The 14,909-nt window shown below is 54.2% G+C and overlaps 2 protein-coding genes across 4 annotated transcripts in view; one reads left to right on the forward strand and one right to left on the reverse strand.

The window, feature by feature from the left end:
* Positions 1–1,199: 1,199 nt before the first annotated feature.
* SRRD (SRR1 domain containing) overlaps positions 1,200–14,909 on the reverse strand; it is a 29,266-nt gene continuing 15,556 nt past the window's right edge. Inside the window, exons 7-8 of one of the 2 annotated variants that reach the window (XR_008422178.1) lie at positions 7,940–14,706; positions 1,200–6,893 (exon numbers count right to left, since the gene is read on the reverse strand). Coding sequence is in view for 1 of the 2 variants with exons in the window: in XM_019426506.2 (XP_019282051.1) it covers positions 14,485–14,706 (222 nt within the window). In the remaining variant the exon portion in view is untranslated. Of the gene's footprint in view, positions 14,707–14,909 lie in introns of both variants that reach the window. The other variant, XM_019426506.2, reaches the window with a different exon arrangement.
* Positions 1,371–14,833, forward strand: TFIP11 (tuftelin interacting protein 11). 2 transcript variants are annotated; one of them, XM_019426499.2, is made up of 12 exons: positions 1,371–1,579; positions 3,575–3,728; positions 4,039–4,195; positions 5,881–6,008; positions 7,464–7,616; positions 9,175–9,702; positions 9,784–9,890; positions 10,495–10,663; positions 11,005–11,248; positions 11,721–11,863; positions 12,333–12,498; positions 13,796–14,833. In XM_019426499.2, the coding sequence occupies exons 1-12, from the start codon at positions 1,371–1,373 to the stop codon at positions 14,149–14,151; spliced, it is 2,514 nt and encodes an 837-aa protein (XP_019282044.2). In that variant the 3' UTR covers positions 14,152–14,833. The 2 variants fall into 2 exon arrangements, with proteins under 2 accessions (XP_019282044.2, XP_019282045.2); XM_019426500.2 differs by having other exon boundaries at positions 7,464–7,610.

Below are 14,909 nucleotides of genomic sequence, written 5' to 3' on the forward strand. Positions count from 1 at the left end.
GAGATCATGATCTGAGCCAAAGTCGGAGGCTTAACCGACTGAGCCACCCAGGCACCCCAAGCAGGGAGAACTCTGTCACAGAAGCGACCGGAAGTAGTGAACTCCTTGTCCCTGAGGGCTGCTTGCAGCAAGCAACTGGTTGGTAAGAATCCCAGTTGCTGTCACAGATTGAATGTATACCATGCAGCGCACCACGCTTGGCACTTCGTGTGTGTTTGATACACACTCACTGAGTACCTGGCAGAGCTGGGATTTGAACTCAGGCTGTGATTTTAGCAGTTTGTTAGGTTCCTTCCCTAATCCCGTAATAGTAATGATGATGAAGCTAATCATGGAGCTACTGTCACAGCTATTGTTCCTTGAGCGTTTTTTATTCTGAGCTAAGTGTTTTTTAAGCACCGTCTTGTTTAATCTGCCTTACAAGGCATTGTAAAGCTTGGTGCAGTAGTAATTAATCCATTTAAAGAAGAGATGTGGGGCGCCTGGGTGGCTCAGTCGACTAAGGGTCCTGAGGGGTAAGGGTCCTAAGGGTCCGGCTCTTGAGTTCAGCTCAGATATTGACCTCACAGTTTCTGAGTTTGAACACCGCTTCCGGAGTTGCGAGCCCCGCGACAGGTTCTGCAGGGAGAGCTCAGAGCCTGCTTGGGATTCTCACTCTCTCCCTGTCTCTGTGTGCCCCTCCCTCCCCTCTCAGAATAAATAAATAAACTCCAAAGAAAATAATTTTATGAGAAAGAGACAGCTGAATCTCATCATCCAGCTCTCAGGAGTTGAATTCTCTGTTGCAGTACACAGATGTCTGTTAAGGTAGTGTTTATAATTACTGCTGCCTTCAGAAGAGGTTCATGTTTTGGGAGGAAATCTAAGTTTTAGGGTCTCACCAAGTAATATAGTTCAGAAAGCATGTTCTAAAAACAATCACTCCTGGGACCAAGGGTCCAGATACAACTTTCCTCAACAGCAGCAACAACAAAATAATCTGGGATCCCGGAAGATGTCCACCCAGGTTCTGAGGCAATAATAAATAGAGTAACATACGTAGGTATTTTTATGTGGTTTCTATATATATGAGTATGTGTGATGTTTTATGACATTGACTAGGACAGAGAAATAGATGCTTAAGAATCACATACATCGTTGGGACTGGTCTTTGAGAAGCCTTTTGTCCCGCCTGTTTAAATACGGATCATTTCCTAAAATATGTTTTCAATGTCTGCTTTATTGAATTGTAGCGACGATTTTAACAAGCTTTGTGTTTGGAGGACGTTCAAAGGGAGCAAGGAGCGGGGACTCAGGGAAGCCTGCTGCCGCTTCCAGAACTCACCACAAACTCCGCGTGCCTTTCTTATCCCTTCCTTCAGTGACCGGCCATGTCGCTGTCCCACTTGTACCGGGACGGTGAAGGCCACATGGATGATGACGAGGACGAGCGGGAGAACTTTGAGATCACCGACTGGGATCTCCAGAATGAATTCAACCCCCACCGGCAGCGCCACTGGCAGACCAAGGAAGAGGCCACGTACGGAGTGTGGGCAGAGCGAGACTCAGATGAAGAGAGGCCCAGCTTTGGAGGCAAACGGTACTGGGCGCCTGGGGCTGCTTTCCGTTGCTTTAGGGAAGTGGGGGGTGATGGAGAGGGAGTTGGGGGGATAACCACTAAACATACTTCTCTCCTGGCCTTCCTGAGTCCTGGAGCTGCAGCATCAGCCGGGGAGGCCCAGCTTCCTCTTTGGGCTGGAGGGCGGCTCTCTGCTGACTGAACCATCGGCAGGTGTTCAGTGAGCAATTATATGTAGCGGGTCTTGGGCCGCAGGTCCATTCCTTGCCTTCTGAGAGCTCAGACACCAGAGCATGGAGACAGGCTGTGACTGACGACTCACACAGTGCAAGTTTGTGATTGACTTCGGACCTGAGAGAGAGTACGTTTGAGAGGACGTTTGACGTGTTCTGGGAGTCGAGGGAAGAGGTCCCTAGAGAGGCGATCCTTGAGCATATATGACCACAGAGGGTGACGGCATGAGGATACAGAGGTCGTTGAGGGGAAGCACCAGGTATCCACGAGGTATCCGGGTCTGAGAGAGCGAGTGGCTGACGTGGGCGCGCTTATGTTTGGAGGAGACCTTTTGGTGTGCAAAGTTGGCCCGGGGCCCTGGTGGAAGAGGGAGATGTGTGGGGCCGAGACTGGGTCCCTGCAGGCGTGGTGGCGGGGAGATGAGGACTCAGGCTGACAGTCTTCCGCCTCAGCGTGAAGTCACGTGGGCACTGGCCACGAGTCGCCTGACCGGCGTGTGTAGCCAGTATGGGTTTGTCTCTTTGGCCTCGACTGTGGCCTGTAGGCTCCGGCCCTTTGAGACTGTGCCTGTTTCACACGGTCTGGGGAGCCTGGGGGGAAAGAGTATGGAGATCGGTACAGCCCCTTCTCATGTGGCAAGAAATCTAAAAGTGGATGACAGATGGCTCAGAGGTCAAGGATTACTTAACCATAAGATGATCGTAGCCAAATAGCCAACATCTGTTGGCGCTTTACTTGTTCTGTGCTTTTTACATGGTTGGTATCATTTACCTGTGAGAAGGGTCCCGTTGTTACCATCCCATTTTCCACATTAAGAAACTGAGGCCGTGATCGCACAGCCAGGCTTCGGGAATCTGGGCCTCCCTCCTGAGTTTGGGCTCTTACCTGACTGCATCTTCTAGAAAAGAATCCTCTCAGTTCTGTTACTGCCACGGGGTTGTGCAGTGACTAGGCTGGTCATCTTATAAAGGGAGCTGACGTTTATGACACTGTAAGTACTGTCCTTGTGACCGTCGTGGTCGGCATCGATACTCGCCATCTCACGGAGTTCGTTTCTTCGTTATTACTTTAGTTTTCACATACAAATGAATGTAATGAACGCGAACTTCTTCTCAGAGTTTGATATAATTGTTAATATACTTTCCATTCATAGAATTTCTTTTACTGTGATGATTTTTTACTAGAATTTTTCTCGTTTGGTTTTTGTATTTGAAATAGCCTCCAAGACACATGGTTTTTAAAATAGCTTAATTTTTAAAAATGTAAAAGGAGGGGCGCCTGGGGGCACAGTCGGTTAAGCTTCCGACTCGCGACCTCGGCTCAGGTCACAATCTCACAGTTCATGAGTTCGGGCCCTGCATCAGGTTCTGTGCTGACAGAGAGGAGCCTGCTTGAGATTCTCTCTCTCACTCTCTCTCTCAAAAATAAGCATTTTAAAAAAATGTAGAAGAAAGTTGGGTTATATCATATTTTGCATTTTTTCCTTTCACTTTTACGAAGACGTAACTGATACACATACTGTATAAGATGACACTTTGCATTTTTAATCACCCTGACACTGACATCGATAACTGCACCCGCAGAATTGACTTGAACCCAGCAGGTAACAATGTTATTGTGATTACAGGATCTGGGGCCCTTTGGGTATAAGTGAATGTATTGCTCTTTTAAAACGATCCCTGGAGGTCCACCCTAAGGGGTTCCCTGGCCAGCACAGTTTCTACAAGGGATGGCTACGGAAGGTTCTTGACAGCCCCCTGGGGGCCTTGTGTTTGCTCGCAGGGCCCGAGACTACTCCGCACCAGTCAACTTCATCAGCGCCGGCCTCAAGAAAGGGGCAGCAGAGGAGGCGGAGCTGGAAGATTCCGACGACGAGGAGAAGCCTGTTAAGCAGGATGACTTTCCTAAGGATTTCGGACCCAAGAAGTTAAAGACGGTAGCATCTTTGCTTCAGGCTTGTGACCTTAGTAACGTCCTCGGAAGGTCATGCGGCCAGGCATCTGCGGGCGGGGGGCTTGTGTGGGTTTCTCCTCATGGCGGCAGGTTTCTGCGAGGTGTGACGTGGGCAGCGCGGGCTCTTTGCTCTCCTGACGCACGTCACAGAGCTGGTTTTAGTTTGTGTGACACTTTTTATAATGCTCTGACTGCCAGGCCATTTCCCCATCGTCCGAGTAAGCTTTCTTAGATTTTTCTTTTTTTTTCCCTGTCAACTAAGCTTTGGTTTTGTTTTTTTTTTTCCTCCTCAGGGTGGCAATTTTAAACCCAGCCAGAAAGGCTTTGCAGGAGGAACCAAGTCTTTCATGGATTTTGGCAGCTGGGAAAGACACACCAAGGGAATTGGACAGAAGCTTCTGCAGAAGATGGGCTACGTCCCTGGAAGGGGGCTCGGGAAGAATGCACAAGGTAGGGCGCGGGCACCCTGTAGTCTTGAGGGACGGAGGCAAGGCTTGCTTTTTCTCCTCTCCGAGTCCGTGGAGTCTGCGGCCTGGCCCGCTGGCACCTGATGGCTGTGCTCCTCGGCTGTCTGCTTTCTCAGACCCAAACGGAAGCTTGTCTGAGCAGGAGGAAGAGGCTCAGTCAGGCTGCAGACGAGAGGCTTCTTTAAGACTGAGCCTGTTGCCAGCATTTACAAATAAGATAATTTTACCTGACATTTTTGACTTTGTCTGGCAGGAATTGGTTTTAGCTGCCACAGACAGTGCTCGTGGCCTCGGGGAAGCAGTCTCCACCCCCTGTGGTCTTTGGTCCCGATACCCCTTACTTTATGTCAGCTTTCCTGGGCCCTGGAGGCATAGGAGTTTGTAGTCCAGGAATATCCATGAAACATTGTGTGTAGCTTTTTTTTTTTTTTTTTTTTTTTTTTTTTTAAGATAAAGAGTTTAGAGCATTGGGTTGTAGGCCCCAACTTTTTTGCTATTTTAAAGTTTATTTATTTTGAGAGCACGTGAGTGAGGGAGGGGTGGAGAGAGAGGGAGAGAGAATCCCAAGCAGGCACCGCACTATCAGCGCAGAGACTGATGCAGGGCTTGAGCTCACGAACCATGAGATCATGACCTGAACCAAAATCAAGAGTCAGACACTTAACCAGCTGAGCCACCCAGGTGCCCTTTCGTGTAGCTTTTTTATGCGCCCTTGTGTGGCCGTAAACTTGGCTGAGCAAATCCCACGTGGGGCCCTCTGTCTGCGCTCAGCAGCCCTGCCTCCTGTCCCCAGGCCCCAGCCCCGTCCAGACAGCTCCTCTCACATGTCCCTGTCTCCTTGACATCAAAGCCGCACAAGCCAAGCACTTGGGTTCTTCCTGCAGGAACCTGCTTTCTCTCTCCTTGTCCTGTTTCCCGTGAACAGGCAGCAACTGGATGGAAACAGTAATAGTCTGTAAGAGTCCAGGCTCCACTCCTACGTAGTTGTTCAGGTTACACCCAGCGTTAGCTGGAGGAAAAGTCATGAATCTCACGGAGCTGGCAGTGGTGACCCGGAAGGAGAACGAGGTCTGACTTGAGATTTCAGCAGTACTAGCTGAAGGGGAGGCTGGGCAGTTTTCACTGAAGTGCGGTAGTCCTGTCTGTTGACTCTTAGAGGAAAATACTTATTTCCAAGGCTTACGCGTGCTATAAAGCAAGCGAAGTCCAGGAGACAGGAGCTACCCAGGAAAACTGACGGGGTCTCCTACTGAACTGCTGCTTCACCTCGCCTCATTCAGTCAGTATATTCTGCGAATAATTCACTCTCCTTACCGGAACCTTCTTCCAAGGAAAGTGTAGAATTTAGTACTCCAGAGTTCCCAGTTACATGTGAATAGTTCTTTTTTCTCCCAGTATCTCAAAAAGACAAATCCAAAGCAGATACGAAAATCTGTATTTAGGACATCGATACGCTGATGTCTGCATCCTCTTGTACCATAAATGCTTAGAAATTTCACATCACAGGGGACTCAGACAGGGTTCCAGGGGCAGAGAAGAGCCCTCCCTCCTGGGCTGTGTTATTCTGTGTCAGGACTGAGGAAGGGTGGTTTCACTGAGTGCCTTGTTCGAATACAGGAATCGCTGTGACCATCTGAAATCTTTTTACCTTTTGCTGAAATCTGTCAGGTATCATTAACCCAATCGAAGCCAGACAGAGAAAGGGCAAAGGTGCCGTGGGCGCTTACGGCTCTGAGCGTACCACTCAGTCCCTGCAAGACTTCCCCGTGGTTGACTCAGAAGAAGAAGCGGAAGAGGTAAGCAGAAGTCAGGGGTCACGGGCGGGGGGTGTCTGTGCTGTTTCCCACCGTCGCTCGCTCGCTCGCTCATTCAGTCTGTCGGCCTTCAGAGGTCTGTTGCACACGTGACGTGTCACGCTGTGCTGGAGGCCGGAGGTTCCTCCACGAGGAACGGCTTAGAGCCTGGCGCCCAGACACAGTCAACAAGCAGCTGTGGTGTGGTTGCTGAGAGCAGTAGGTGCTGAGAAGGGTCAGAGTAGGAGGTGAGGTGGGGAGTGGGGGGCTGTGGAGGGGTGACATACTTAGGTAGGGCGGTCAGGGAAGGCCTGTCAGGGAGGAGACGCTTCAGTGGATTCCCGGCAGGAGAAGGCAGCGAGCGTGGGGCCAGTCGTGAGGCCAGAGGCCACCGAGCGCGCGTCTCCGAGCCTGGTGGCGGAGAGGCCGCGGAGGGGGCTGTGGTGGGAAGGCAGCACACGGAGCAGGGAGGGGACGAGGCGCATCGACCGGGCGGGTCACGGCACCGGCCCCGAAGGCCACTTGTAGGTGCTGGGCTTTCGTCTCCAGTGTCGCGGGGAGCCAGCTGTGAGCTGGGGGTCGCTCTGCTCTGGCCCCCGAGGGGCCGGCTGTCTCGACACCGTTTTTCCCCTTTGCGTTTATGAGGGACAGCGGGATGCTGCAGAGCCTCGTATTGTCACTGCTCGTCGCCGACCCTCTCCTTTTGCTGAGGCGGGAGACGTTGGATGGCGTGGGACGGCAGGTAGCAGGTGTGCAGCAGAAGCGAGTAGGCGAGCCGGGCGTGAGGCGGACAGGCCAGGGCCTCGCTGTCTAAAGAGGTAGATGCTACTCAGGTCCGGGCGGTTGTTGCCATCGACCTGGCCCAGTAGTGCCTGATCTTTGGTTTTCCTGGAGTAGAAGTCCAGACATTTTTGGAAAAAACGAGTACAAGTTTTAAACCAGTGTAAGAAACAAAGAAGGACATGCACAAAACCCACTTCGGTGGGCTGGACTCTACTCTCCCCGACCACGCTTCCTTCTCTATCTACCGTAGGCCTTCCTGTGGAAGAGGCTTGCAGACCTTGCTTACAGAAGGTGTCTTGGCCTTAATACTTAGGGACCTGTTTATTTGCCTTCATCTTAGATTAGAACCAAGGTTTCATGTACTTAAATCCCGTATGTTGTTTAAGTTTTACGTGAGGTGAATTTAAAAGTAGCGTAGTGCCTGCCCGCAGTGGGGGTGGCCGTTTCCTGGGTGTCTGGAGTACCTGCTTCCTGAACCTTCTTGTTTCTACGAGGGGCTGAGTGTCAGGGGCGTGTCAGGAGATAGTTTTAGTGTCCCTCAGGCACGCCGCTTGGCGCAGAACCTTGCGTATGTCTCAGACCGTGCCTAGCGAGTGTCTGCGAACGGTCTCAGTCACCCCACCTGCTGTGAAAAGCGGCCTGCCTTGTGTCACTGGCCGCCTCCCCCTGCTTCAGGAGTTTCAGAAGGAGCTGAGCCAGTGGAGGAAAGACCCCAGCGGAAGCAAGAAGAAGCCCAAATACTCTTACAAGACGGTGGAGGAGCTGAAAGCCAAGGGCAGGATCAGCAAGAAGCTCGCCGCCCCCCAGAAGGAGCTTTCTCAGGTCAAGGTACGGGGCGGGGAGGGGGGCGCTGGGAAACACTGCCACACCCGCGTCAAGTCAATCACCCAGCGTTCTCTCGGATCCCGTGGGGTCTTCTGGGCTTGCTCTGTTCTGTTCGTTATCGCTCGGCGGTAGCGTGTGCCCCGCGAGAGCTGTCCCGCCCCATGCTGGGCGCTCTTCGTTACGCGGCAGCGGTGCAAAACCACTTCTCTCCGAAGCGCCCGGTCCGTGAACTTAAAAACATTTCCATTATGGAAAACCTGGCATGAACGTCACGTTTAGTGAGTGTGTGATTCCAGACAATGAAGTACTAGGCCACTTGGTCCTACCTCCGTCCTAGACCTTCAGCTTTTTCCTGGCTCGGTTCGGGCTGGCCGGTTTGTGTCAAGTCTTGTCTTTGTTTCGGACGTTTTGTAAGGATAGATCCTTAGAAGTACAGTCGCCAGGTTAAACATAGGAAGCTTTCTCAGGCTCCCGACTACTGGAAAGGGTGCACGAGCTCGCCCTGACTGGGAGCGCAGGACAGAGTCCTCAGGGCATACCAGCACTGGAGTATCTTCAGTTGTAAAAATGGATGGAATTTTCAGCCGCTGTTCCGTGCATCCAGTCCTGGGTTTTCTGTTACTCCCCTGAGTAGCCAGAGAACGAGGGTGGTGACAGTTGTCTGGTGCAGTTTGGCGTAGGACAGATTGTGTGTGTCACCGCGTGGGGTTCTCAAATGTCAGGGCGTCGTGCGCCAGCTGTGGGCGGGGAGGACTGGTAAGAAATGCCAACGTGTGGGTTCTCGTCGGAGATTTGGAGTCCGTGGATCGAGGCAGGGCATGAGAACTCTGTTCATTTTTCTCCAGCTGATTCTAATGCACGTGGTTCTTGGGTCGTACTGTTACTTCAAGTGCTGATGGGTCACTGTGTTTCAGTACGGTTTATATTCCAGTATAGACCAGTTTCCCCTATTTTCTCAAAATGCTCACCTAGGTTGCCTTGGTCCGGTAACTTTTTTTGACGTTTTGTTTTCAAATCAAAATACAACTTTTGTATTATTACGGAGCAGGGTGTGGTACCTTCTAGACAATTAGAAAATACAGAGGCAAAAGTATTCTTTTCCTTCCTTCCTATAGGCGACTAGTTTTAACATCTTGATGCACGTCCTTCTAGATCTGTCTGCCTAAATATGCATTTTTCTTACAGCAAGTGTGATATTTTGATCATACGTGTTTTATTACCCGCTTTGATCAGTACAGCCTCTACTATGCATGGCAATAGATTTTCACCTCAGCTGAGTTGTCTGCACTCCAGTTTCACGGCTTTTCCTAGAAAGCCTTGTCCATCTTGTCCAGAGGGACCGAGTCTGGAGCTGCTGGTTGCGCGCGGTGCTTCCGTCCCTGACCGTCCTGTCTGTGCGGCAGGGGCTCCACTGTGGGAAACACCGCCCTCCTGGCCTTGCCGTAGCGTGTGGTTCGTGAGCACCTGCCCCGGCGCCCTGCCCTCGCCCGGCCTGGCGCGCACTGTCCCAGGGCAGCGATGGTGAGCCTTGACCCGGGTCCCCCCTGCCGCATTCCCCCAGGTCATCGACATGACCGGCCGGGAGCAGAAGGTCTACTACAGCTACAGCCAGATCAGCCACAAGCACAGCGTCCCCGACGACGGGCTGCCGCCGCAGTCCCAGCCGCTGCCGCTGCCCGGCAAAGAGGCCAAGGCGCCGGGCTTCGCGCTGCCCGAGCTGGAGCACAACCTGCAGCTGCTCATCGACCTTACGGAGCAGGAGATCATCCAGAGTGACCGGCAGCTGCAGTACGAGCGCGACATGGTGGTCAACCTGTCGCACGAGCTGGAGAAGATGTCGGAGGTCCTGGAGCACGAGGAGCGGGTCATCGCCAACCTCAGCAAGGTCCTGGAGATGGTGGAGGAGTGCGAGCGGCGCATGCAGCCCGCCTGCGGCGACCCCCTCACCCTGGACGAGTGCGCCCGTGTCTTCGAGACCCTGCAGGACAAGTACTACGAGGAGTACCGGATGTCCGACCGTGTGGACCTGGCTGTGGCCATCGTCTACCCGCTCGTGAAGGAGTACTTTAAGGAGTGGGACCCGCTCAAGGTGAGTGGCTGGCAGGATGGGCCCGGCCTGGAAGGGCCGCACGGGGCAGGGAGCTCGGCTGACGGCTGCGTCTCTCCCCAGGACTGCGCGTACGGCACGGAGGTCATCTCCAGGTGGAAGAGCCTCCTTGAGAATGACCAGCTCTTATCTCACGGTGGGCAGGACCTCTCGGCGGACGCCTTTCACAGGTACTGGGCACGGGCGGGGGACGATCCCACTGGGGAAGGCGGGGACTGGCCTCTACCGCCTCCTCCGCGCGTGCCGGCCCCGTTCCGGGAGTCCGCTCGCTCACACCGTGCTTGTCACGTGTCTGTCAGGGCCGTGCTGTGCCAGGTGGCGGCCAGCCTCAGTGTGCGGGGAATGGGAGAGGTAGGTGGGGGTAAGGAAGCGTACAAATAAAGCCGGGACACATGCCTCCTTGGGGGCCGGGAGTAGTTGGAGGTGGAGGTCTCTGAGAGGAGGGACGTTGAAGCTGTGACCCGAGAGGTGAGGCGTCAGAGCTCCAGGTGGGAAGGCCTGCAGTCCCTGGAGAGGGGACCCTTGTGCCCCCGCAGCATCACTGCCGAGCAGGTGAGCTCTGCCGGGGAGACAGGCCTGGGGGGTGAGCAGGCGGCTGGCAGGGCAAGGGGGAGGCAGGCGCAGGTCCGGCAGTCTGGGGGCTGGCCTGGGGGTTTGCTGTGCCTGGACGTCCGTGCCGCTTTCTTTCTTATTCTGGAGGGCTGCTGGCGGTGGACTTTGTCTGCTTTGAAACCCCATGGGTGCCGCCATGCTGCCCTCGCCTTTCCCCCGCAGGCTGATATGGGAAGTCTGGATGCCGTTTGTTCGAAATATCGTCACTCAGTGGCAGCCGAGGAACTGTGAGCCGATGGTGGACTTCTTGGACAGCTGGGTGCACATTATTCCCGTGTGGATCTTAGATAACATACTGGACCAGCTCATCTTCCCCAAGCTGCAGAAGGAGGTAGGGCCCAGAGCCGCAGGGGGCAGCCGTCGGCAGGGACCAGGGGCACCTCTCCAGTCCCTCAGTGCTGTCGGAGGGCCTGGGATTGACAGAATCTGCTGACGCAGCTGCTGTCCTGCGGGCAACTCCGGCCCTTTTGTCGGCACTTCTCCCCCAGAGTCCCCTAGCAGGGAATTCATCTCTTTGGTTTCTCTAATTAGAATTTGTGCCGTTTGTGAGACCTCCCGCAGTTGTGTGGGTGTGTCAGTTTGGTCGTGCAGAGGGGCCCGTGGGCCTTGGCCAGGGGAGCACTCGGCCTCCGTGCCACTGACCGCACGGCGCATCGTGAACTGCTCCCGCAGGTGGAAAACTGGAACCCGCTGACGGACACCGTGCCCATCCACTCGTGGGTCCACCCGTGGCTGCCCCTCATGCAGGCGCGCCTGGAGCCGCTCTACTCCCCCATCCGCAGCAAGCTGTCCAGCGCCCTGCAGAAGTGGCACCCCAGCGACTCCTCGGCCAAGCTCATCCTCCAGCCCTGGAAAGACGTCTTCACCCCTGGCTCCTGGGAGGCATTCATGGTCAAGAACATAGTGCCCAAGCTGGGTGAGCACACGGGGAAGGTGCGTTAGGTCCAGCGGCCGTGGCACCGTGGTGTCTGTGGCCAGCGGCGACGTGATCCGTGCCCTGTAAGGCCCGCTCTTGGAGCTCCGTGAGAGAGCCCGGCACATGGTGCTGCTTACCACGAGTGCCGCTTCGTGCACAGAGCTGGGATATAAACGTGCCCGGGGTTCTTCTGGCATCAGGGACATCAGAGCCCCCGTGCCTCTTGGTTCCTAACTGGTCTCGTTTGGGCTTCTGGTAACATGAGAAACGTTGGCGTTCTGCCTTTTTTTGTGGTGTTTGATTTTAAATATACAGTATTTCTGGGTTATAGAGGAAAATGGTTTTTAAGAGTTGCCCTATCAAGAGCTTGGGATTGATGTATAGAAATGGATTAACGACCAGCATTGTCCGCTGGAGAGTTTGCCCTTTGTGCTTCTGTGGCTTTGCCTTAAAGACCGGGCTTCTTTTGCAGGGATGTGTCTTGGGGAATTAGTCATTAACCCTCACCAGCAGCACATGGATGCTTTTTACTGGGTCATCGACTGGGAAGGGATGATCTCCGTCTCCAGCCTGGTGGGGCTTCTCGAAAAGCACTTCTTCCCCAAGTGGCTTCAGGTACACCCTGCTTTGCTGTGTCTTCTGAGGGATGGGCTGGAGGCAGAGAGGCTTCACTCAGTTTTCTGCCAAGGTCTGACTAGGAGCTTGATCCTTGGACAACTGTCAGATGACAGAGCTGTGATATGTAACAGAAATAAGCAGGAATAGTAAAACCAGCATTTACTGGACGCTTGCCATGTGCCAGATGCAAAGTACTTGATGTGCGTCACCTCCACTCCTCACACAGAAACTCGGGGGTAGGGACTGGCGTCTTGTTTAGACGGGCGGATGCGGTTCAGGGAGTTTACGTTCAAAGCACTTAGCTGCCAAGCTGACTCCAAATTCCACCGTCTAAATGCCAGACTGTTCAGCCCCTATAAACCCCTACAAGTGTCACCAGCTTGCAGGACCACAATCAGAACAAAAGTAAAAGGTCCCTTTGAAGTTCTGCCTAATGGATGCATGGTTCCTGTTGTCTTTTTGGCAGGTGCTATGCTCTTGGCTTAGTAACAGCCCAAATTACGAGGAGATCACCAAGTGGTACCTGGGCTGGAAGTCCATGTTCTCAGATCAAGTGCTGGCACACCCATCCGTCAAGGACAAATTCAACGAAGCGCTCGATATCATGAACAGGGCAGTGTCCTCCAACGTTGGTGAGTGGAGAGTCCGCTTTGGACATCCTGGCCCTGAGCGCCGTGCTTCTGATCACGTAAATGACGCGGAATCAAGTCCCTGTGGGCGGCCCGCTCCAACGCGGACACTCGCCCAGCAGACCCTGTTACACGGTTAGCCAGCACACGCTGCCCAGCTCTCCCGGCACTGGGAGGGGCATCTGCCCCTGACCCGAGTCTGACTGTGGCTGGATTCACTGTAGGGGGCCTACCTCTGGGGCCACCCTCGCGATCACTGCCGTGTGGCTTTTCACGTTCGCCAGCATGCCTCCGTGAACAGCTGTGTGTGCTGTTCAGGCGTGATGGCCCCCCGACCAGGAGCCGGAGCACAGCCTGACACGTAGCAGTTGCTAAGCCCGCCTGGCCCATTCTGTTTCCTTGTGAAACAGGCCGAATGCGCACTTCCAGGGATGGAGTGAGCTACAGTGTGCGTGTCGCACTTGGCGGGCGGGGTCTCTGCTGTCTCCGCAGCAGGCAGGTGCCTGTCCACTTAATATCCGTCCCCAGCTCCCGACCAGGTCCGTCAGTCCTGTGTCAGTGTGCTTGAGTCTCCACGTGAAGGCCACTGGAGGACCCAGGCCAGCGCTGCCTCCCAGATAAGCTCCTCAGGGCCGAGAGCTTGTTCAAGGTTACCCAGCCAGAGTGACAGCTAGGGTTGTAGTTTCTATTTCCTGAGCCTTTAATCCTTTGACTGAGTCTGTTCCACAAAAATTGAGTTCGTAGGTTATACGTTCTGTTTAATGAGGTGGGTGTACTTCTGTGCTCTTTACTTACCCAGGTCCTTCAGGGGGCTGTTCCCTTTTCCACCCTCTCTAGAAACTCTTCCTCAGCCACCCCAGGCCCAGGCCACCTCCCAGAGCCGTTCCCGTCCACACCCCTCTGCACCGGGCATTTGGGGCCCCGTGCTGTCCTTCAGCAGCTGTTTTGGCTCCCCAGTTGCATTCTGAATCCTTCCGGGGCCGGGCCTGTATGGAGACGTTGAAAATAGAACTAGGCTAGGCCGTGTGCTGTCAAGGTTTCCGGCCCTGGGAGGATGAATCTCTTGTGGTATTTTATGTTCAGCATCTCTCTGGTTATTACACATCATTCCAGTTTTCTTGTGGCGGCGGACAGCTGCCCGAGCTTCCCGGAAGGTGCTTAGTGTCCGTCTCAGTTCTCTGTGCCCCCAAGGCCCCGCCACCCTTCACAGAGTCACAGGCAGGTTTTGCCAAAGCAGTCTCTGTTTCTCTGTGTGTCGCAACACCTGTCCTCACTCCCCCCCTCCCCTCCCGTCTCCCAGGTGCCTACATGCAGCCCGGGGCACGGGAGAACATTGCCTACCTCACCCACACGGAGAGGAGGAAGGACTTCCAGTATGAGGCCATGCAGGAGCGACGGGAAGCTGAGAACATGGCCCAGAGGGGCATCGGCGTGGCCGCCAGCTCTGTGCCCATGAACTTCAAGGACCTCATTGAGACCAAGGCCGAGGAGCACAACATCGTCTTCATGCCGGTCATCGGGAAGCGACACGAAGGGAAGCAGCTCTACACGTTTGGCCGCATCGTCATCTACATCGACCGCGGGGTGGTGTTCGTCCAGGGCGAGAAGACCTGGGTGCCCACCTCCCTGCAGAGCCTGATTGACATGGCCAAGTAGAGGGCAGCAGGCTGGACACATGCACTGGAGACGGACGTGGTTATGAATAAACAGTGTTTGAAACCGGCCTTGAAAGAGTACTTACTCTCCATCCGGGAGTATTCCCTATCGGGTCAGGTTGCCAGCAAAGGACATAAGACACACGCTCAGGAGGTGCATCTTTATGCCGAGCCCTTCCACAGCACGTCCTCGTCTAAGGGGGAGAACCGAATGGAATATTCCCGGTGCTCTGCAATCTGGCCCACTGCAAAGAAGGGGGCTGTCGGCACTCCCTCCGTGGAGCCTCCCCCGTCCTCTCCGGGGGCAGCTGCTTCTGCCTCGGCTGGCACCATGTCATGGCGACTTCAGGTCAGCAGCCGAAGGACCTCTTGTCTTGTTCCTGATGATTTCAAGGTCCTCACAGTCCCCATAGTCTGGTTCTTCCCGAAATGCCCACGTGTCCGTGGGGAGCTGTTCCAGCTTCTGTACAGGGAACCAGTGGACGGAGGTGTCGTTGAATACGTCCGCGTACTGTGGCGTCTCCGGCAGCCCAAGCTCCTCCAGTCCCTGCATAACCTGAGCAGGAACATTCAGATGTAAAATGTACAAACCGGACGGTCACAGTAAACCCCACGCTCCTGTGCGTGATCTGTTAGTCACCCCATGTTACCTTAAAAAAAATAAAAGGACTAGGATATTTTAACTCAAGTGCTTTTGGTGATGAACCGGAAGGTCCAAGGGCAGTGAGTATGTAGGGCTCGATACTGAGAACGAAGGGC

Source organism: Panthera pardus, unplaced genomic scaffold, assembly GCF_024362965.1.
Source record: "Panthera pardus isolate Hobbes unplaced genomic scaffold, ASM2436296v1 HiC_scaffold_15, whole genome shotgun sequence".
NCBI lineage: Eukaryota > Metazoa > Chordata > Mammalia > Carnivora > Felidae > Panthera > Panthera pardus.

Coding starts and splice junctions, on each gene's coding strand:
- TFIP11 (XM_019426499.2), top strand. CDS start 1,371: ATGTCGCTGTCCCACTTGTACCGGGACGGTGAAGGCCACATGGATGAT. Junction 1,580..3,574: donor CCCAGCTTTGGAGGCAAACG/GTACTGGGCGCC, acceptor GTTTGCTCGCAG/GGCCCGAGACTACTCCGCAC. Junction 4,196..5,880: donor GCTCGGGAAGAATGCACAAG/GTAGGGCGCGGG, acceptor GAAATCTGTCAG/GTATCATTAACCCAATCGAA.